Here is a 22,228-nt window from a genome sequence, read left to right as displayed (position 1 = left end):
CGCGCCGGCCGTGGCTGGCCCGCCCGCAGAAACAGCCCGTCAACATCCGCCGGACGGGACGGCGCAGGGCGCGGCGACGGCTCACTGAGCGGGAGCCGACAGCGGAGCACCGCAGAGCGGCGAGGACGGAGCGCCGGGCATTGACAAGGACGGAGCACCGGGCAGTGGCGAGGACGGAGCACTGGGCAGTGACGAGGACGGAGCACCGGACAGTGGCGAGGACGGAGCACCGGTCAGCGGCGAGGGCGGAGCACTGGGCAGTGACCAGGACGGAGCACCGGACAGTGGCGAGGACGGAGCACCGGGCAGGGGCGAGGACGAAGCACCGGGCAGCGGCGAGGACGGAGCACCGGGCAGTGGCGAGGACGGAGCACCCGACAGCGGGGAGAGCGGAGCAACAGACAGAAAGCGTAGCTGATCGTTAGACAATACGGATAGGAGTCCAGTAGGCAAAATCAACGGTGGCTTGACGTTCCAAAAGCATCGTGAATCATCGGAGGGAAGTCAGCGTTAGGTAGGCAGACAAAATCCCCCACATATACGAATAACATAACGGCCCACTGCAAAGGAGCCACGACTTGCTGGACACGAACCGCAACAGCTCACGGGGCCGGAGCTGAGCAGTTCACTGAGCACAAGCCACGAGGGCCCTCTCCACTAAACCCCCGACTGCTTAATACGCAAGGCCCGAGCACAGCGGCACGTGTCCCACACAGGAGGCGCTCTCAGGCTTGAACACGGATCCTCCACAACCGCACGTCACCTTGGCGCTCGACACACTCTGTGTGCGGTGGCCCTGTCTGCAGCCGACTCTGTGGATCAGCACGGAACAATTTGACAGGGCTTGCACACTGCACAGCAGACTGGGAAGGCTAAGCCATGATCTTTTTCAGCGGGAGCGAGGAACGTGGCGTGCCAAGCTGATTTCATTCTGCTTGCCTTCCTGCGTAGCTGACGCCGCAGCAGCCGAACAGTGAACACATATCGATGGCTTCCGCTCAGTACTCTTCCAGTCAGCACTCTCCGACCGCTATCACAAGATGCACAGAGCTCAGCCGAGCAGTCCACTACTCACGCTGCAGGGATGGGCATCCCTGCAGCGTGATCGGTCCGCCGGCAGGCAGCCGCTGCCGGCAGCACGGCCTCACCCCACCATCCGTGATCGGTCCGTCGGCAGGCAGCCGCTGCCGGCAGCACGGCCTCGCCCCACCATCCGTGATCGGTCCGTCGGCAGGCAGCCGCTGCCGGCAGCACGGCCTCGCCCCACCATCCGTAATCGGTCCGCCGGCAGGCAGCCGCTGCCGGCAGCACGGCCTCGCCTCGTCAGCGGAATGCCGTCCGTGCCGGAGAGTGCCGAGCCTCCGCCATATTTCGGCGGCGAGCCGAGCCGCCTCTCGCCGGCGGAAGCCAATCTATTCGTGACAAATTACTGCCGGCAAAAAGGCGTTGAGAATGCGCACTCGAGCGGCAGCGCAGGAAACAAGCGGCATTCCTGCCGCCGAAAATACCGACACCAAACACTGAGCCTGTTTACGTTGGGGTGGCGCTAACCGACAGTTCGTGCCGGCGATGCGTCTTCACGGTCTGTGTCGTCAATAGCGCTGAATGGTTGCGGCGTCGATGTTGCCGGCGGCCCGGGCGAGCGGTGTGTGGACCGTCTGTGTCTTCAGGTGGTGTGGCTGGTCCGCTCTGGCCGCGCACGCTGACGCTTGGTCTGTGTGGGTGCCGCCACCAACCGCCGTTGTCAAGAAACGCTGATGGTCTGTGTAGCTAGGTTTTCACGCAGATTTTGCGTTGTGTATTCTTGTGTTTAATATTCTTTTAGGTGCTGAACGAATGCAGTGCGCTGCTATTTCAGTGGCGCTTGACTGGTTGTAAAATAGGTAAGTGCTGCCGGCAGATTTGCACTAGGTTCTGATTTGATTGGGAATCTACCCTGCACCCGGTGCCAGTCAAATTTTAGCGATAAAAATACCAACAGCAGTATGCTTTGTGCTGACGTTTTAAAGATTTTGGCAAGTGTGCGCAGTCACACCAACTCGATATATACTAAACTGTTCAAAATAAATCATGGTGTGCGCGAAAAAAATCGCTGCAAAAGCTTTTCCTGCGCGAGGAAGTGCTTTCAGACAGTCCAGAGGCGCACGCACATGGTAGCACCCGGCCGCCCGTGCCCCTCTCCCCTGCGTCATTAAATCAATGGACTGCATCAACGGGTACGTGACCAAACGCTGGCAATAGAAATATCCAGGCAGGTGCATAAAAATAAGACAGCCTAGAACATGCGATGTTGTTTTACGGTACGCAAGATAGGCATTGTGTGCGCCTGCGGTGTTCTTATGTCGATGTTTCCAGCGTCAAGTTTTCAGTTGCGCCCCATCCTGTTGTGAAAACCTACGCACGTCCCGACAACAGCCCATGTCATGTGTAGTTGTGGGACACAATTAAATAACGAAATAACAGCCACGAACTGTTATTACCCTTGAATATGCCACTCATCCAAAATGTAATATGCTAAATGACTTTGAGCGGTGAACGCACAGGTGCGGGTTTTCGAGAAATGTTTACGAGTGTTCAAACACCTGACGCAGGGAAGCTTCGTGGAAACAGCGACGAGCTGTCTGCCGAAGCGGCGTCAGGCGTTCCGACCAGAGCGGCCAGCCCGAACGCTGACTGGCCGGTTTGTTGGCCGCCAGAGTAGGTAAACACCAGTACATCGGTTACGCCGACCGGGGCTGGGAGCGCTACATAACGGCCGGCGATCTGGTCCGCCGGCTTTTGGCCGCCAGAGTAGGTAAACACCAGTACATCGGTTACGCCGACCGGGGCTGGGAGCGCTACATAACGGCCGGCGATCTGGTCCGCCGCTGGATCACGGTGCCGTTTGAGGTCGCCCGTTCGAGCACGATACCAGCGGAAGTCAGCTGTTAGACCGGCGGCCGTTAGAAGCCGACGCCTGCGGCTCGCGTGGCCAGTGCAGGATCACAGCGCTGCCGCGCGGTGCGGCGCATCACAGCGCTGTCGCGTGGTGTGCCGGATCACAGCGCTGCCGTGCGGTGCGGCGCATCACAGCGCTGCCACGTGGTGCGGCGGATCACAGCGCTGCCGTGTGGTGCGGCGGATCACAGCGCAGCCGCGTGGTGCGGCGGATCACCACGCTGCCGCGTGATGCGGCGGATCGCAGCCACAGCGCTGCCACGTGGTGCGGCGCATCACAGCGCTGTCGCGTGGTGTGCCGGATCACAGCGCTGCCGCGTGATGCAGTGCATCACAGCGCAGCCGCGTGGTGCGGCGGATCACCACGCTGCCGCGTGATGCGGCGGATCACAGCGCTGCCACGTGGTGCGGCGGATCACAGCGCGCCTCCCCGCGCGGCCCGGCGGGCTTCTGTTATGTTAGCTGCTCCGGGTCGGACGCGGGTCACGGGGTGCGGCCCGGACCGCGGCTTCCGGAGGTGCGGCAGACGGCGCGGCGCCGCGACACGGCCGGAGGGGGCGGCGCGACGCCACTGCGCCCGCCAGTCGGCGCGTTATTGATGGAGCGGCCGGCCGGCGGGGACGCGGCGTGCCGCCTGTAATGAGCGAAGTACAACATTATGGCGCCGGCGGAGGAGCGCCGACGCCGGGCGCCGGGGCCGGAGAGGGCGGTGTCGGTCCGGGCGGGCGGCGACCGGCCTGGCCTCTCCGGCCGGGGCGACGGCGGCAGCTCGAGCCGTCGGCAGACGCGGCGTCCCACTCGGGAAGGGAGACGGGGAGATGCAAGAGAGCGAGCGAGAGAAGTGGATAAATACGGGACAGGCAGAGAAAGCGCTTTGAAAATCGTAAAACGACGTTTAATATGAAATGGTGAGTAGCACTCAAGCCGGCGACAACAAAGAATAATGTGTCGCTTGCGAATTCCTCGCCCGTTGTCTGCCGGTGGAGACGACAGCGAGCGAGCCAGCCCGTCGACTGGAAAACAACCTCCCAGCCGGAGTGCGTGCTGGGGAAACACCCAGCGCAAAATGACGACCAACTGCCGGCGGAGAGCGCGGCGCAGCCAGAAATGGCCGAGGGAAGGGAGCGGTAGATGGGAGCTGGGGATGAGAGGCGGGTGGAGGGAGACGGAGAGGCGGGGAGGACAGAGAAGCAGGCGTTGTGGGGTTGGCCAGATTTAGAATCCGAAGGTTGAGCGCCTGCTCTGTAAACTGGTGTGTGGTACGTGTCGTCACACGTAGCGGTCGAGTGAAGCTGTTAATGTTTTGCTCGCCTGCTTGCCTGCCCGTCTGTTTACACTAACCGGCTCCGAGTGCAATGAACTAAATAAAATCGCGGGCGGGTCGCACAGAGTTTCAAGAAGTGAGGAACAGTGACTCTCGGAGGATCTCGGGACTTGTAATCCATTGCCCCTGGGCTGAGTCCCAAAGGAAACTGTTTGATCCAACCATGATCAGCATAGCGGTCAGTTTCCAACCACCGGGAGCATCAGCATGGCGCTGGATAATGCTGTGATGACATGGTGCGGAAAAGCTCGCTCGGCAGCAACCTTCTGTTGAAGGGGCCAGAGGTCAAATTACCCGCTGAGCTGGAAAAATAACGATGGTTGGTTGGCCGGTGCGCTCAGAGCTCGTCTTAAAATAAGCATTAATCGGAGAGCAGTTATTGTGAAATATTCGGAGCCAGTTTTCTTTATCAAAATGAGGATGTGGTCGTCGAGTTGTGAACTTTGCTGTGACACGCGATATACACAAATGCTACGGCATCTTGCTTACATAACCATAAACCTAGTCAAAATCTGATGCAAATTTTTTCGAACTCGCCTAATCGAAGCAGTCATTCGAATTCTACAGCGGTGCCAAGAAGAGCTCCCTTTTATGTATTTTCGTGGAGGCCGGAGCCCCTCAAATGCATGTCAGCAAAACGAGAATACTTGGCCAAGGAAATGCAGAAATATTTCCTGGACTGTTGGTAGACTAAGCGTCCCAACACATCACTTTCAGTGTGACTTTCGCTTTATTCCGCATAACACCCTGCACATACCCATCTTTTTCGCTTATACTAATGGCTGGCTTGTGTCAAAGCGCTAGCAGCACCATTTCAAGGACGGCCACTCTGGTGATCCTTCCAAGCACGATCCTTCACCTATCTTGTCCCTCCAGTGATAGACATGTCTGTTAAGAGGTTCTGTTTGTTCACTGCAGGTTCAGTCCCCTTTGAGAAAGAGTTGCATCCTGGTGGTGTACACGGAGCATATTGCATAGCCTCTCATCTGCTTCTCATCTCATCTTTCATAGCCTCTCATCTGGAAACACCATTCTAAACTTAAAAGGTCTCTCATCCGTAAAACTGTTTGTTGTGTACCTCAAACCGCCTTCGATAAATGCAAAGTGAGACTTCTGTTCGTTAATCGTATCGGGTCGCTTTACTAAGACGCGTTTGCTGTGAGCTACACACCATTTTAAGCTTGTCACAAAATTGCGGGTTCGTATTGCATCACAATGGAAGGCCATTCCCTCGAAGTTCAGCGATATTCGAATCACCCAAAAGCTTAAGTTTTTTTCTGTTTTTGACGCCGTGGACGCAGATTAAAGCGGTTGAAATTCAGACAGAAATCAGGTTTGGAGGGAGTGTTAGGCCCGCGTAATTGGCTCAGGTCCCTCAACCGCCTTAAGACGTGACACCCCTGGGTGTCAGTTCATCGCACTGTGCCCCGCACGAGCCGAACTGAAGCGTTAATGGTGGTGAGACTTCATCTCAGGGCCCTCAATCGCCTTAAGTACGTGACACCCCTGGGTGTCAGTTCATTGCACCGTGCCCTGCACGAGCCGAACTGAAGCGTTAGTGGTGATGAGACTTCATCTCCGACACTTTAGAAGATAAACACCAAGTCTGTGAAGCTGCATGGAACGAATGGACGCACACATGCCACTCCCCTTCCCGACAGTGAGCAGCCAGGTGTCCCGTCTTTGGCGTCCCGGCACTTCAGCGTGGAGAGTCCTCAGCAGTGTAGCACAGCAGCTCCCGGCCGTCCCCATGCCTCTTACCAATTAGCACGGCGCTGCCGCCGAATCACGCACGGCACACGGTAATTGTGTTTGATTTGGGGATTTACGGCGGGGCGATAGCGGCGATAAATATTTGCGCGTTAGTTCTGACCTGTCCTGGGAGCGACACCACGTGACGCGCGGCGAATCAATGGATTAAAGTGCGATTCTCTGTTTCGCCGACAAACACTGGGAGCTGCAATAACCATTGACTGGCGTGGGAGCCGGTGAGTGAGAGCATTTGCGAAGGGCCGCCGGCTTGGGCCACTAAGGCGGTAGTTGGGACCTAGCTAGGGCTCTGGCGAGAGGTGCTGGCCTAGGAGCGATGGCTTTAGGCCCTCAGTCCCTGGGTGGAAGCCCAAGTTGGGCAAACAACAGCTCAAATCTCCCAGTATGAAGCACCCCGACAGCATAGTTTAAGGTCGAAATTGCAGGAACTAACTGGTAGGCACGAAGCGTGACAGCACATTTTCAAGTGTTTTCGTTTGTTTTCTTTGTCAATGGCAAACACCATAAATAAGTTTGGGACTTGTCACCTTAACACGGTCCACTCTGCCACCAAGGTCGCGTGTCTTTAAGCCATTATCAACAGTTATCGCGGTCTCTCGCCGCCCCTTGATTCTTGATAAACAATTGGCGTGGGAGTCCTCCCCCCCCCCCCCCCCCCCCCCCCCTGTCGCCTCGGCCACTACGTCGGTTTCTCGCATTCAGCCGGTCAAAACTTGCTTAGTCGTGCATACATTTTGGATTTTCAGCGATTGAGTCAGCTTAGAACGAACAGGTCAGCACTCGTGTAGCATGTAATGATGGGCGTGATGAGCGTGTAGTTGCACATCTGAACTGACGGAACGTCAGATCTCGAAACTACTCTGCACCTGTTGAAGACTACTTTATTGGCCTGCTCCTCGTGCTTGACTGAATATAATGTACTAGCAGCGGCCAGCATGCATGCACTACCACGCGCTCAGGATGGGCTCACAGTCGGTTATGCCGTGGGCTGCACCGCTATCACGCTTCATCTGCGTCGATACCTGACCACCGCACTTTTTCTGCTGGTCAAACAACGGCATGCGTAAAACGTCTGCCCCTATAGGCCGAAGCATAACAAAAGATTAGGCTGTGACGCTCGACCTGGCTGAAACAGCCGCCTGTCATCGAAAGCGGTCCTGCAGGCGCCCGTTACGGGGCCTGGCTCCTGTCATTGGCAGTTTGTTTAATTTCCAATCTCAGATTTGCCTGAGTCAAGTCTAGAGACGGGAATCGTCGGCTTGCAATTCGCCGGCAAATCACTTTAATCGGCGTTCCGCAGATGGCAAGCGATGTACGATGCCACGCGCAACACTAAGGTGTCCTTTTGTTCAAAGCTGTTCCCGGCCCCTGACAGCCGCTCAACTAAGCCGCGCAGCACCGATGTCATGCGGCACAGCACGACTTCATAGGGCAGGCGGCAGCTGTTTATTCCAGCGCGGGCGGAGCGCGGCGGCGACGAGAGACGGCCTCAGGCGGTCCTCGCTGTTTAGACCCGGCCCAGCGAAGCATGGTAAAACAAAACAGAGCCGTCCCCTGATAAAGAGCGAGAGCTGCGCCGGCGCCTGTCCACCGCTCGCCCCGGGCCTGTCTCCGGCTCGGCGGCGGCGGCGCCCTCTCTGATCCCTGACTCTGCGTATTAGCGTCGGCTAATTCGGCTGGGGCCCGGGCGGGCGGCGCGCGGCCGCTGGCCACGGCTGGCCGGGCGCGCCAGGTGCCGGCCGGCCCGGCCCGCTCTCCGGCCGGCCGCCCATCTGCCGGTCATCATGTCATTAACTAATCTCTTACACAAAGTCGCCTGTGCCGATGGGGCCGATTGTTTTGTGCCGAGCCGGCGCGGCGGAAGGGCGAGATGGACAGGGCCGCATCCGGGCCGCCGGATCAGCGAGGCCGCCGCTCGCCGCCCGCGCGCGCACCCGCCCTCCGTCTCCGACGACAAGTAATTATTTGGATAGCCGGGATGAGCCGGCCCCGGGCAGCTGTGGGAGTGCCGCGCGTGCCGCCGCCCCGCCCGTCGGCACACGACGGGCCCCGAGGGCACGGCTCTGGTGTCCGGTGGGCAGAAGACGGCCGGGCCCGAAGAGGCAGCGCAAGGAGAAGAGGAGGCGGGCCGGCGTCTGCAAAGAGTAGCTGGCGTCTCAGCTACAGCAGAGGAGGCGCAGAACACAGGCCTCGAGGGGAAGGGGACAGAAACGAAGAAGAAACACAATGGATAAATAGGTAAATAAATAGGATAAATAGGGGGCAAATTACCTAATGAAAGAATGAATGATGAAGGCGAATCATCGGTAGAGTCGAAATACTCCGTTCATCCAATTTCATCCATTTGAAAAGTTCATGCAAACAAATTGCCTTTTAAGTGACGCACTTTGAGCCCGTTCATTATATTCTTATTTCCAAACGTCAATGTTACGATTTTCCCCTTCGCATGTAGTATGTAACCATCCCCACCTTATGCCTCACCAACCTTTGGCCCCAGAATTCGCGAGCTTCATTGTTTACGCTCGGTGCACGGGAAATGCCGCCTCTTGAGCGCTGGCAGAAGCCTCTGCACCTACATCAAACTATTATATGAAACATTTCCTTTTGCTGGAGCCGCAGGGAGATGGCAAACACCACCCAAAGAAAATCAAACACAGCCACCATCACATTTCAATCACGGCAAATGAACAACAGCCGCTGTCGTCCGCCGACGGCAATCCGCGCACTCGCCAGCCCGGCATCAAAATGGCCGCCGCGCCAACGGGAACAAAGCGGCCGTGCGGCGCGCCGGCAGAACCCGCCCTCGCGCGCGTGCCAAGGTACGCGCGCGGCGGCGCGGCCCCCGCCGGGCGCGCGGGCGCCGCCGCGTGAGTCCGGCCGCCGCGGACCGTCGCGTCGGCCGCTAAATATTTACCGCCTGCTGGCCGGGCCGTGACCGCCCCCTCGTTTCTGTCACCTGTGCCGGCCGCTGGCGGCGAGCTGCGGCGGCGGACCTGGTGACCGCGCGCCGGCCGCGGACGACCGAGCTCTGGACCGCGAGGCCGGCGGGGCGGCGTCCGAAGCCGTCCTGTAGTCAGTCGTGGACGGGAGCGCTCGGCGCGCCCGGCCGGATCTTCCTGTGCGGCCTCGAGGCTGCGGTCCAGCACCGGCCCAGACACCACACTCGTCGCAGCTGCGGGCAGCGGAGCTGGAGCTGCTCTGAGCGCCCGCTGCCGGGTTGGCTGCCCCCATGCCCGTCTTTCCTCGCTGTGGGCCTTGGCGAGTTCTCTTCTCGAGAGACACATCGGACGAGGATGGATAACGAGCGGACGTCATCCCGGTATAAACCAATGACTCATGCGAATGCTTCGATGTGAATTGCCGATGCGATTTACATGTTACATAAAGCACATTGAAGGGAGGCCATTTCCGTAACCGATTCCCCAGTTTTCATCCCACGTTGAAGTGAATGTCGTGTGCGCTTTTGCAGCCCACCTCATGGGTTCCGTTTGTCTTAAAGCAGAGGTCCAGGCTGGGACAGAACGACACGCGTCGAGAGCGCGGCGCCGGCTGAACATGGCAGCCCCGCGTTCCGCCGGCCTGCGCCGAGGCCGGCTCCTCTGTCGAGCCGCCGTCTCTGCCGGAACACACCCGCCCCGCCCTATGGGGTCGCCTCGGCAGAGGCGGCCGGCGCCGCCGCCGCCCACCCGTCGCCGCCGACAGGTTATGAGCTGGCGCGCGCTTTGATCTTGCGACTCCGTTTACCGTTTCCACCAAACGTTAGTGCAGCGCGCGCCGCAGCAAAGGTCGGCCGCGCGGCCGCGCCCATTACGGCGCGTAAACAGCGGCGGAAAGCGCGCGCCCGGCGCCGGCGGCCAATCGGCGCGTCTCCTGTTCGCGCCACGCGGCCGGCGCGAACAGGCGCCGCTTTGTCGCCGGCCGGACGGCAGCGCGCTTCAAACGGTTCCGGCTTGTTAGCAGTGACGTGCGAGCACTTCCGCCGCCGCGGGAGCCTGCCAGCGCGCTCCCAGGAGAGCCAAGGAGTCAGGAGCACGGGGAGTGTGGGAGTCTGGAGGACGGGAAGTCTGGGAGTCAGGAGAGAGGCGAGTGAACGAGATGGAACACAGGGAGAGTGGAAGTCCAGGGACAGGGAGTGTGAAGTCCGAAGGTTCGGGTAGTGTGAGTCGGGTAGTGAGAGTCGGAACGTGAGAGGGTCGGAGTCGGGAGAGCAGAGGGCGGAGAGGCTTGAAAGCGGAGAATGCGTTTACCCCAGCAGCGGGAAGTGTAGCAGCCTTGTGCATGGTTAAGGTCATTTTAGTGTTGCGAGCGCGGGCTGTGTGTACTATGCAGCATATGTGAATCCAGGCAGTATGAAGGGCGTGGGAACATGAGTAAGGCGCGGAAGCGGGTGGGGCGGGAGCGCGAGCAGGATCAGGAGCGTGGGAGCCCGGGCAGGATCATGAGTGCGGGAACCCGGGCAGGGCGGGCTGCATAGGAGTTCTGAGAGGATGACTGCTGCATGACGTTGGAAAGCTGATGGGCTATGAGTGACTGTGTACACGGCGGAGTGCGAGGGAGCATGATCAAACTGAGAGTGGAGGTTTGAGAGCGGTGACAGGGCCTCCTGTCACCGCTCTCGAGACAGGGCCTCTTGTGCCATGGACTCCTAATCCAGGACAGCATCTTGCCGACTCATAAAGGGACCCGTGAGAGGCGGACTCCTGGTATAGAATAGGGGCCTCCTCATACATAGAGGGTGGCTCCAAATCCGGCGTTTCTTTCTAGATTCGGTTGGGGAAGGGCTCAACCGAAAAGGTTGCCCTCACCTACCCTTAAAACTCGATTTGTCCCCGGGTGTTGGCCATTTAAGTTGCTTTTTCGCTGTAGAAATAAAAAACAGCAACTTTGCAATATTTTTAGGTTCAAATGTGTTTTTTTTGGGCGGAACAACTTTTCGCTTCAAGTTAGTGAGAGCTGCCACTTTGTAAAATGGTTGGAATAGGATGTAATTCACAGAAAAAAACATTAGTTAACCTAAGTAAGGGACCACTGATGACTACCACTGTCGTTGATCGTGTTGTAAAGCCGCCACAGCCACATTATGCGACAAATACACTACCCACTGTTGGGTGAAAATAAGTTAGCTCTCATCAGGACCACCCTGTGCTTTTGAGAGCTGCCACCTGTTACAGTAAATTCTTCTTTATGCCAATCCAAGCGCTAACTACTGAAAAACTTGTAAAACACTTGCAGAATGACTTAAAACATGAAGTGTTTGGCATGACAAAACAATAGGTACATAGAGGATACTATTTGGACAAAATATACATGATAATGACAATGGTGTGTGCAAGTACCTACTACCTAGCATACCAATAGTTCAGATAATTATTGTTCTCTATTTGTTTGTTTCAGTATCCCCTCTTTGCTCATATGCATTGAGGGGCGGAAGCAGCGGAAGCAGCCAGCGTCCGGCCCAAACGGCCGGAGGCTGTCATGCCATTCCCGGCGGCAGCAGCCAGCGTCCGGCCCAAACGGCCGGAGGCTGTCATGCCATTCCCGGCGGCAGCAGCCAGCGTCCAGCCCAAACGGCCGGAGGCTGTCGTGCCATTCCCGGCCAGCAGCCAGCGTCCGGCCCAAACGGCCGGAGGCTGTCGTGCCATTCCCGGCGGCAGCAGCCAGCGTCCGGCCCAAACGGCCGGAGGCTGTCATACAGCAGCTCGCAGCGCTGATGACACCCATTAAGTGAAGACATATGTGCGTCAACCGAACCACCTCTGCAACATTCGTAAACATCTGCTGACAAAAACAACTGTCATAAAGCCATCAAACCGGGGTGGTGTGAATTGACAATGAGATGTTTCACTTAAGTACAAAACGTAATTTTCCTGGTAAAGATCAGATGATTAAGTGTGTCGTAAAGGAAGTATATCTTATGATGAAAGGTGTACCGCTTACAGCTAGGGAGAGCGAAACTTACGCATTAGTTTTTGATGAAGGGGATTTAGTCCGTTGTTAAATGTACTCCTGGGCCTTGGAAGCCCGGACCACAGCTCCAGGTCTGGTGGCTGAGGCGTCGGCAAAGGTCGGTCCAATGCATCGACCACGGCTCCAGGTCTGGTGGCTGATGCCTCGGCAAAGGTCGGCCCGATGCATCGGCCACGGCTCCAGGTCCGGTGGCTGATGCCTCGGCAAAGGCCGGCCCGATGAATCGGCCACAGCTCCAGGTCTGGTGGCTGAGGCGTCGGCAAAGGTCGGCCCGATGCATCGACCACGGCTCCAGGTCTGGTGGCTGATGCCTCGGCAAAGGTCGGCCCTATGCATCGGCCACGACGCCAACGTGCGCTGCCGAAAATAGCGTATTTTACGAAATTACGAAAGCGTGCAAGCTGCCAATGGCGCCCCAACATGCACAGTATGGCTTGTGCGTTGGTATCTTTGGGGAGCTAATTCACACTCATGGACAAAACCGCGCCAAACCCTCGTTTTCCAGAGGAGCGTCTTGGTGAACGGAGACTGTCTGCGTGCATGTGGACGACACCGGCGTACCTGGCCACGACGGCCTGGCCTAGCCCCGACCCTCACGCTGGGCGGGCGGCGGGCCGGCGGTCGGCAACCTCTCCCAGAGCCGAACCCCAGCCAGCCGCCGTGCTGCAGACGTCAGCAGAGCCGGAACAGCCCCGGCGTCCGAGTAGCCCTGGCCGCTGCCTCCTCGGGCCACGCGCTTGGGGGCACCGATGTCCCTGATTCCTGCCCCACACCGGGTCAGACTGAGGCCATGACCTGACCCCCGCTGATCTTGGGTCGGTGAGCCGGGGCAACTTCATGGCCGATAGTTTTGAAACGGAAGTAAAACTATCCAAGGAGCGAATCATTAAGAGGTGGAATGACGCAGACACTACCCTGACGGGTGCTGCGTCGCCCCAAATGCATGACACGTTCCACCCAGGTTTGTGATGATCAGTGTGGTGGTCGCCAGCTCACCACAAAACAGATGTCTGAAATACTCCAAAATTCGCCGTCATTAGTTGTGGTCAGGCTTTGGTGCTGCAATCGACGTTTGCATTTCATGGTTATCACTCCCATTTTTCTTGGAGGCGATGCATTTAGATGAAGATAACCTGCTATAAAACGCACGTGATTTACATGCCCCTGTATATGGTGTTTATATGCATACCTGTCCGCTCGCACATTGTGACAGTGTTACAAAGACGGTCATCGTAACATCTTCGAAACAAATGTTCGCCCGCGGATGGACAAACGTAATGTAGATATCGTTTGTACCAAAAATTCTTTTGATAGTGATGAGTGAAATCTGTAAGAAGACTCAGCGAAAAAGCTTCATTGTCCAATAAAAGATCAGAACTCTCAAGGACGAGGTCAAGGGAGCTGGCTTTGATGTCAAGTCGGCAGGCCCTGATTGGAGACGCGGGTTCATTTAGACCACAACTATAGTAGTCTTTCTGCCTGAGTAATAAAAGGCAATATTTCAAATGCAAACAACCGCTGACAGCTCATTCCTGTTTGACATGCTCCTGGGCCATTAAGACAACAAACACTGGTCCCGTAACGAGGTGACGTACTGCAACGGTATGTTATTCTACCTCGACTTCGCCCGTCTAAACGCGGGCGAAAAATTCAAGGGCCAAGCCACCCAACTTTCTAAAAAAATATTACATTGGCCCTGTGCGTAATGACTGAAATAAAATTAACAAGAGTGACTGTCAGCCACTCTCCTCTACTTGGGAACACATCTGTAGCCCCTGCATCTAGCTTTGCAGAAACTGCACACACGCGAGAAGACAGGACTGGAACTGTGGGCATCAGGCCAGGATGATTCGTATGAATCAGCGCGTGAACATGATGTGAACAGACATCTACCTTCTCCTGTACTCATGGTCATGTCCGGTGAGCAATGACACGGAGAGAACAAGGGGCTCGAGCCCTTCCAAATGTGCGAAAAGTTTCACCTATGGCCGTGATTGCAGTGGACTGCTATCACTGCTTCTGCCGCTATCACCAGCAGCTGGGCTGCTCCGGTTCTGCACAGTACATCAGCGAACCTGCACCAGCTGACTGGGCTGGTGTACGGCTAAACACTCTCTTTTCACACTGTCCGGCATGAACAACGTCAATCCTAGAAGTGTGTGCCTCGCCGTTCAAAACAGCCATCGCTGTGCATCCACTCGTCGGTTCATGTGCAGCGCCCAGCGGATGTAATAAGCATGCCTCCCATCACATTTAGTAAGCACGAACAGATCCGGAGCGTGTCGTGGACATAGTGCCAATGCGTCCCCTCCGCACCTTTCATGTGTTGATTGCGCCGGTGGTGTGTAAGAGCGACCTCGTATCTGTATTTGGAGTTTTTTTTGACCCTCGACAGTTTCAGTGTCTAAAATACTGATAATTTAACATTCCTACACCAGGATTACAATACGTAGCTTATGTTTAGCACTACAACACCACAAACACCATTACCGTCGCCTTGGCATTCCTCTAACAGCAGGCGTGCCTGTACGGAGCGTCTTGCTGGAGATAACACGTGGCTAGGTAAACAGCGGACAGTAACGAAACGACAGCACTAATAAGCGGTGTTTTGGGTAAATCTTGCATCCACCGTAAAGCGTGACATTGGCTCGAGGGCCGATTTCCGCCTTAGCAAGTCCATCAAGCATCTGTATCTGGCGAAAAGTGCTGGGTCCTCGGCCCCAGGAACCAGGAGTCCGCCATTACTTCTGGCGGGTGAAGCTATTGAGTCCATGGCCCCAAAGGCTATCCTCCTGGGCACGCTTTTGCTCCCATCAGCGACCATATATCCAAGTGTGGCTGTGCAGCTGTAGTAACCATCACCATCACAGCCGTAGAACAGTCTGGAAGCGCAGTGGAGAATGGAGAACATGCAAATATGAAAATATGACGGGTGTGGCAGCAGCTACACCGGCTGCCCTTGAAACTGATGTGATTTTTACATTTTGCCATCGAAAAACACTTCTTCCGCTAGCGTTGCCGTGTCAACATTCCAACAGGGCGGTGCAGTTAAGGCTAAGAAGCTAAGGCTAAGAACCGAGATGCAGGGATCCTGAAAATGCCCCAAAACTGTGCAGACACTGCCACTTCAATGATACAAAAATCACAATTCATCGGACGTTACACATCATAACACCAGCAAACGGCCCTATCCTAAGGGCTACAGGAGACACAGGCGCCTAACCCGTAAGGCCACGATTACTCATCACGTGCATCAGGGTAGAAAATTACGTACCACAAACATTTGTCAGCAAGAACACTGCACAAACCTTACAAATATCCCGGGTATTCAGGTTCTCACATCCCCTGAGAAAACACCGCATTCGTATTGCTAAGGGCTTCCCAAAACCCAGACAGCTAGGCCGAAAGGTTTCAAAGGCCCACACCGAGCATCAGGATAAAAAGAAATCTGCCAGCGGGCATTGGTGATCATCACAACAAATGTAGAGCTAGTTTTCCACGTGCCTTACCTAAACAATGCTGCTTAAATCAGGGCCCATGGTGATGCATCTGCGTTCAGCATCGGACGGAGATTACGAACCTGCAGCAATTCTAATGCCTTGAGGTCCGCGTTGCTTCCAGCTGTTGCTAAAATGAATGTTATAGGGACAGCTAAAGATTTGAATACACGGGATTTTCGCTGCCCCGTGCAATGTTTGTACCGCCTGACGTTTTCGGCCCAGCTGTCTGTGTTTCGTGCGACGCTTAGCGTGGGGGTGTTACGATGCGGGGGCTTGGGTGACTGCTCATTTCGACATATTTTTGAGGGGCTGGCAGGAAACCACGACTCAGCCGTTTCCTGCCACCGCTTCGCGGCCCTTCCGACAGGCGATAAGCCCTTCTGCGTAAAGGTTTTCCAGACAAGCAAAACATGGCCTCGTCGCGGTCTGGAGCCATCAGCCCGCTGGTCTCGCACGCCTTTCGATAGTGCCTACACATGCCTCCTGCCAACTATCATGCCTCCTGCCAGCTCAGTGACTTTTAGCTTGTAAGCTGCGTGGGTACGCCCACACATTCCCTGTGCATCAGTTTATTATGTTGATATAACGCAGGCAGAAAGAAATACCAATGCGCAGATTATGCCGAAACAGAAAGGCTATGGGAAACCAAGTGCATCTGACGTAACCGATCCACTACGGAGTTCCAGAGATGCGCGGGTGTCCAGCGCGCGGAATGCGTCGTTTCTGCGTGTGTGGAGATGCCCTCCCGAGCGTCGCCTGGCCCTGGCGTCGCTGACGTCTCCCTGCAGCTCAGCCCTGGTCGGTGTGCCGGGAGACTCTCGTCTCAGGCAGCGGAGCTTCGGACCGTGAGGCCGCTGGTATCCAGCGGGGCGCGGACGGACTGCGTGCCTGACTGGTCCTGCAGCGATACGGGCGGCGCCGGAGACTGCTAGCTGTGCCTGCTGCGGACGAGGTGTGGGTGCTAGTTGATTCCTATCTTGATTTATGTTTTTTAAGTGTGTATCTATTGTTTAGTCATCGGTAGCATGATAATCGATTTCAAACAGCGCCGAGAGCTCCAATCTTGCGTCTGCTCATGTAGCACCGGCCAGGAGGAGCTTGTTATTTGGGACGCGGAGCCCGATAAAGAAGTATCTACCCTTCCTCGCCCTTATGTGAACCTGCTTCGACCATAGTCTGAACGCTATCCTTCGTTGCAGCCGTCTCCTTCCGTCATCCCCCTCTCTCTATCTTTCTCTCTCTCTATCCTTCTATCTATTTTGTTGTGACCTTTTACCGAGCTCCGATGTGCGCCTTCAGGAGCTCGCCGTGCAGTTTTCTCCCTTTTCTCAAAACCTTCGAGGCTCCTGTGCCTCCCCTCCATGGCCATGGCGCTCACTATGTAAGGAGCTGACACCTCTGCAACGCGCCGCCGCCTCTTTTCACACAAGAACCACACAGATCTGGGACATTCAATGTGTATTCCTCGAAAGCGGCGGGTGTTGACACACACTGAGATCATAACGACTCGAAACAACGCCGCCCTTCGATGGCGGCCACCGCCCCCGGCCACGCACAGCCAGCAGGCCGGCGCACAGACACGTGACCTGGCGCAGCGACGACGCTGTCATGGCAACGCACAGCGACAGCGCTGTTGAAGCAACGCACCCGCGTAGGCCATAACACCAGCACGCGACTGTAAAACACGCACGCTCGCGCGCGGGAGCATGACACTAAAACATATTTAAATTAAACAACAAAATACGATAAATATTATCTGCAAGGGGGACCAGCCGAAGCACTCGCTGCTGGCGCCGCGTCGGCCGACTAGCGCGATCCTCCGAGAGCGACGCGTCCAGAGCTGTCCACACACGGAGAGCGTTTCTGGCTAACCTGGCGGGGCACGCGGTGCTCAGACGAGCCCGGCACGGCGGGCGGCGCGTGCAACATCGCAGCGAAACACGGATCACAACGGAACGCGACGCGACCCTGCCCACCTGATCCGGCCTGACCCGGCTCACCTGTTCAGCGAACACTGCAGCCGATACAGCTCTTGTGCGGCCAGCCGGAACGGCAGCGTTACCTGCGGCGACTGCGGCGGAGGTGGCGGCGGCGGCGGCGGGGGCAGCGGCGGCGAGCGGGCGGCGTCGCGCGCCATGATGGCCTCAATGCTGAAAGGGGCGGCGCGGGGCGGCGCCGGCCGCGGCGCCGACAGCATCGGCACCGGCTTGACGATGGCCGGCGGCAGCATCGGCGCCGGCGGCAGCGCGCCGAACGGGAACGGCGCCGGCAGGTACGGGTGCAGGTGCGGGTGCGGCGCCGCCGGCTGACGCAGCATGAGCGCGGCGCGGTACGGCTCGAGCCGCGCCGCCGGCCCGTACAGCTCGGCGAACGGGTCCGGCTGGTGGCGCTTGTAACGCTTGCGGCGGCGTAGGAAGCTGCCGTTGTCGAACATGTCGAGCGAGGCGGGGTCCAGCGTCCAGTAGTTGCCCTTGCCCGGGTTGCCCGGCTCGCGCGGGATCTTGACGAAGCAGTCGTTCAGGCTTAGGTTGTGCCGGATGCTGTTCTGCCACACGGGGAACTTGGCCTTGTAATAGCTGAAGCGGTTCATGATGAAGTCGCAGATGCCGCTCAGCGTCAGCTTCTTCTGCGGCGACTGCAGGATCGACATGGTGATGAGCGCGATGTACGAGTACGGCGGCTTGACGAGCGCACCCTTCTTGGCGTCGTCGCCGTCGGCCGGCTCTGCCTCGGTCACCGGCTCGTCGCCGGGCTCGTCCGGCCGCCTCTCGTCGCGCTCGTCGACGGCGCGCTCCGGCTCCTCGGGCGCGCCCTCGTCCGTGCCGTCGCTGTCGACGTTGACGTGCTCGTCGTCCTCGGAGGCAGGCTCGCTGGAGCAGTGCAGCCGCTGCAGGGCGGCCTCGTGGTGCTCGGGTCCGTCGTCGGCCGCCGCCGCCGCCGGCAGCGTGAAGTCGAGCGCCGACTCGGCGAACTGGGCGATGCCCCGCAGACCGAGGATGTCGCGCACACTGTAGCCGAGCGGGCCGACAGGCTCGCCGTGCACCGCCATCGCAGAGCCGACTGACCGCCGCGCCGCCCTCCGTAAACTGTTGTAACAGAACGCCCGCCAAATGTTTATCGCCCTCCCCAAACAAATTGTTGCCGCGCGCAGCCAATGGAAACATGTCTATCAGTCAAACGTCACCAGACTCCGCCCCCGGGGGCGGAGCCGCGCGCTCATTGGTCGCGCCCGGCCGGCGGATTAGCTGGCGAGCGCAGATGTGAGACAACTTTGGCATGGAGAAAATAATTATTATCCCGTGAGTGCAAACAACCCATTTCGACGTGTTGAGATATAAGAGAGGCCTGGCTGTGCAATGTCGACACCGCCGCAGGCTGGCCGGGCGCTTTGGGAGAAAATATTGCCGGAGGCGTCGCCAGCCGGCGCCGGCACGTCCGCGCGCCGGCCGCCGCCGCCCCTTACCGCCGGCCGTGTTTGCAAACGGGCCGAGTTAAAAATAATCCGCGTCCGACGACTGAATGGGATTAGGTGAAGGGCCTAACGAGCGAATGAGACCGCCGACTGCTGCCGCGCCGGGACAGCCGGACGCCTTTGGCGGCGCGGCGCCCGTGCTATTTACACCCGGATTATCCGCGCTATCAAACGCACGCCGCCTGCGCTGCCACGCTGGGCGCAGCTCGCCGCTCAATACGACAAGTATTTTCGGCGGCGTCCTTCACGCGTAAATCAAATAGCCGACACTAAACAACACATTCCGCCGGCTGCCGGCGCGGCCGGCTGACAGTCGACAGTTCTGGCGCGGCGCCCGAATATCGGCGCGCTCGGCTGCCATCCTCGCCTCGCGCTGACGCAGCAGCGGCCGCCGCCGCTCTGATCTAATATTTGTTATAAGATCAGAAATATTTGTCGGCCTGCGCGCGTCAAGCGCTGATATTGCGTGCTGATTTGTAATAGCCGACGGGGAGCGGCGATGAACAGCGCGAGACAAAAGGATATGAGGCGGCGAGTGCGTCTGATATCATCGGCCCGCGCCGGCAGAATGTCTAATTTCGCCCCGAGCGATAGCATCGCCGCGACATGCCGCTTTCAACACGGCGCGTTGGGCTATCGGTAAATAAACGGTTTATGGTGCCGGCGCCGGAGGAATGGGAGGGCGCGCGCCGCCGGGATTCCGACGTAATGAGGCCGACGCGCCGGTGGACGGCGGCATGACGGACGCACCGGCCAGCCAACCGGTGGAGCGGCCGAGTGACGAAGGAACGGAGGCAGGGATGGACGGACGGCCGGACGGACGGGCGGACGGACGGGCGGACGGACGGACAGACGGACGGACGGACGGACGGACAGACGGACGGACGGACGGACGGACGGACAGACGGACGGAAGGACAGGCGGACGGATGGACAGACGGACGGGCGGACGGATGGATGGAAAAATGGACGGACGGACGGACGGACGGACGAACAGACGGACGGGCGGACGGACGGGCGGACGGACGGCGGGTGAGAGGGCGGACGAGCGGGCGGACGTTTACATTAGCGGCAGCCTGTCCAGCTGGCGGCTGTCTATGGCGGTTTTGTCACGGAGGCAAAATATTTACCACATCAACAGCGGCTACAGGAGGAACGGCCTGTCGAAACACGGCCGGCGGCTGCTGGCAGCGCGGGGCTGTCGGGCCGGTGTCGGGGGAGCTGCCGACCTGGAGCTGGGCGGAGCTGTCGGCCAGGAATCGGGAGAGCTGTCGGCCTGGAGCTGGGCGGAGCTGTCGGCCAGGAGTCGGGGAGCTGTCGGCCCGGATCCGGGCGGAGCTGTCGGCCAGGAGTCGGGGAGCTGTCGGCCTAGGGCTGGACGGAGCTGTCGGCCTAGGGCTGGGCAGAGCTGTCGGCCAGGAATCGAGGGAGCTGCCGGCCTGGAGCTGGGCGGAGCTGTCGGCCAGGAGTCGGGGGAGCTGCCGGCCTGGAGCCGGGCGGAGCTGTCGGCCAGGGGTCGAGGGAGCTGCCGGCCTGGAGCTGGGCGGAGCAGCCCCTCACTGGTGGCTACGACAAGGGCGTACTACTTAAACACACGCCTGCTGAGGCCACCTCAGGGCTTCATCAGGCATGGAGCGGCATCACTATCATCGGCGTACCGAGCTTCTCTACATTGACTTTCTTAACCACTTGGAATATTCCTCTTTGACCATTGACCTAACATGCGTGAGTCTACGCACAATGCCGCTTACGACAGGCGCTTGCGGCTCATAAAATATATCTATATTTGTATCCATAAATATACCTATGAATATACCTATACTTGTCCAGATATCCACATGCACATCCAGAAAATCTACAAAATTGTTTTCCCCGGAAGGCGGGGTTCAGGACCGTTAGCGGACGCTCGGTACTTCATTCATTGAACTTAGTGACTCCTTTGTTCCTGTAACACGCGCATCAAAACATGCCATTGCAGCCCAGCCCGGGCGGCTCGACGGCTTCATCACATGAACTACTGGACGACAAACGCCAGCAGTGTCGGACCTTCTGCCAACGTTGCGGCTCAATTGGAGGGCCGTTTAAGCTGATTGCCAGCAGCTATGGCGGAAGCGCCGCATTGACAGTGAAACATTACCCTTAATAACTTACACGAGCTTACTACATTCGAAACATGTTCCACGCGCGTTGCTCATTGCATACTTCAGGCCACACGGGCGCACACGTCATGACGTTATGACGTTATGACACACGCGTTAAGCGCAGCCCCCATCATGTCAAAAATAATGTCAGCAGCCCTCACAGCGTCGTGCGCAACGAACACTGTCGAGTATTCATTGTCGAGTGCTTTGTGATGACATCAAACGTGACATTCTCGCTCTCCTTATTGGTGGGCTGTGACGTGGGCAGTGCCACCCCGGAACGCATCTATTTTCGCGAGTGGAGGGAGTGACGGCCACGCGGGCATGGGGCCTCCATTACATTGGGATGTGAAGTGTAGAATTTTGCGTGCGTTTATTTTGATGGCACATCATAACGTTCTGCTAAATTTGTGGCAGTACTGACTGACCTGCCCATCCATCTCTTACCATCACGTAAGTGAACCGTGCCGGGTGTCCTGCCCGCCTTTGCTGACTGGTTGCTGAATTCCAGCCTTGGCGACGGCTGCTGCCCACCGGCTGCGCCCCCGGACAAAGCCACGCCTCAAATGTAACTGGAGTTCATCCCTGTGTTGACGCCGTTTTATGTGGTCAAAATGCAAAAAAGGTGAGCCTGTCCAACGGTTACTGGGGCTTGACCTCACGGACAGTGTTGGTTACAGCCATGCTTGTACCACGTGCTGACCTCAATACCAGCCATCGCTCCGAGTGTGACCCCGTCCCGGCCCACCCCAGTGTCAGGGGCGCGGTAATTTTGGGATGGGGATATTTTGAGGGGCTGTTTTACCACACCACACCACTGACCTCGTACCCCTCAGTTTGGGGCCTTTAAAGCTAGGGAGAAACAGCGCGCCCCTCCTCTGCTCTCCTACTCCGCACGATTGCTACAATCCAGGCCCCGCATACACGTCTCTGGCCATTTCGGAGCACAGCAACGACCCATCGCGAGCTTAATCACAGCCCCGGCGTGCCTTGGGGTACACCGTCGACCCGGCCAGCCGTTGGCTCTGTGGCGTGCCTAAGATGACGTAGACACCGTAACTCCGCGCCAGTCTCTGTAATCCCGCTACCTCTGCTCTGTGTCGCAAGGCACGGGGAGC

At 57.9% G+C, this 22,228-nt stretch overlaps 1 protein-coding gene across 1 annotated transcript in view; it reads right to left on the bottom strand.

Moving 5' to 3' along the window:
- The window catches only part of LOC119111068 (forkhead box protein D3-like), a 34,897-nt gene extending 16,331 nt beyond the window's left edge, over positions 1 to 18,566 (bottom strand). The window contains exons 1-2 of the mRNA XM_037234894.1: positions 17,846 to 18,566; positions 17,499 to 17,569 (exon numbers count right to left, since the gene is read on the bottom strand). Of these exons, the coding sequence (XP_037090789.1) occupies positions 17,499 to 17,569; positions 17,846 to 18,547 (773 nt within the window). The 5' untranslated portion in view covers positions 18,548 to 18,566. The remainder of the gene's footprint in view (positions 1 to 17,498; positions 17,570 to 17,845) is intronic.
- Between the last annotated feature and the right edge of the window lie 3,662 nt (positions 18,567 to 22,228).

This window comes from Pollicipes pollicipes, unplaced genomic scaffold (genome assembly GCF_011947565.3).
Source record: "Pollicipes pollicipes isolate AB1234 unplaced genomic scaffold, Ppol_2.1 Scaffold_7261;HRSCAF=8764_pilon_pilon_pilon, whole genome shotgun sequence".
Lineage (NCBI taxonomy): Eukaryota > Metazoa > Arthropoda > Thecostraca > Pollicipedomorpha > Pollicipedidae > Pollicipes > Pollicipes pollicipes.
This window is presented reverse-complemented; position numbering and strand designations above follow the sequence as displayed.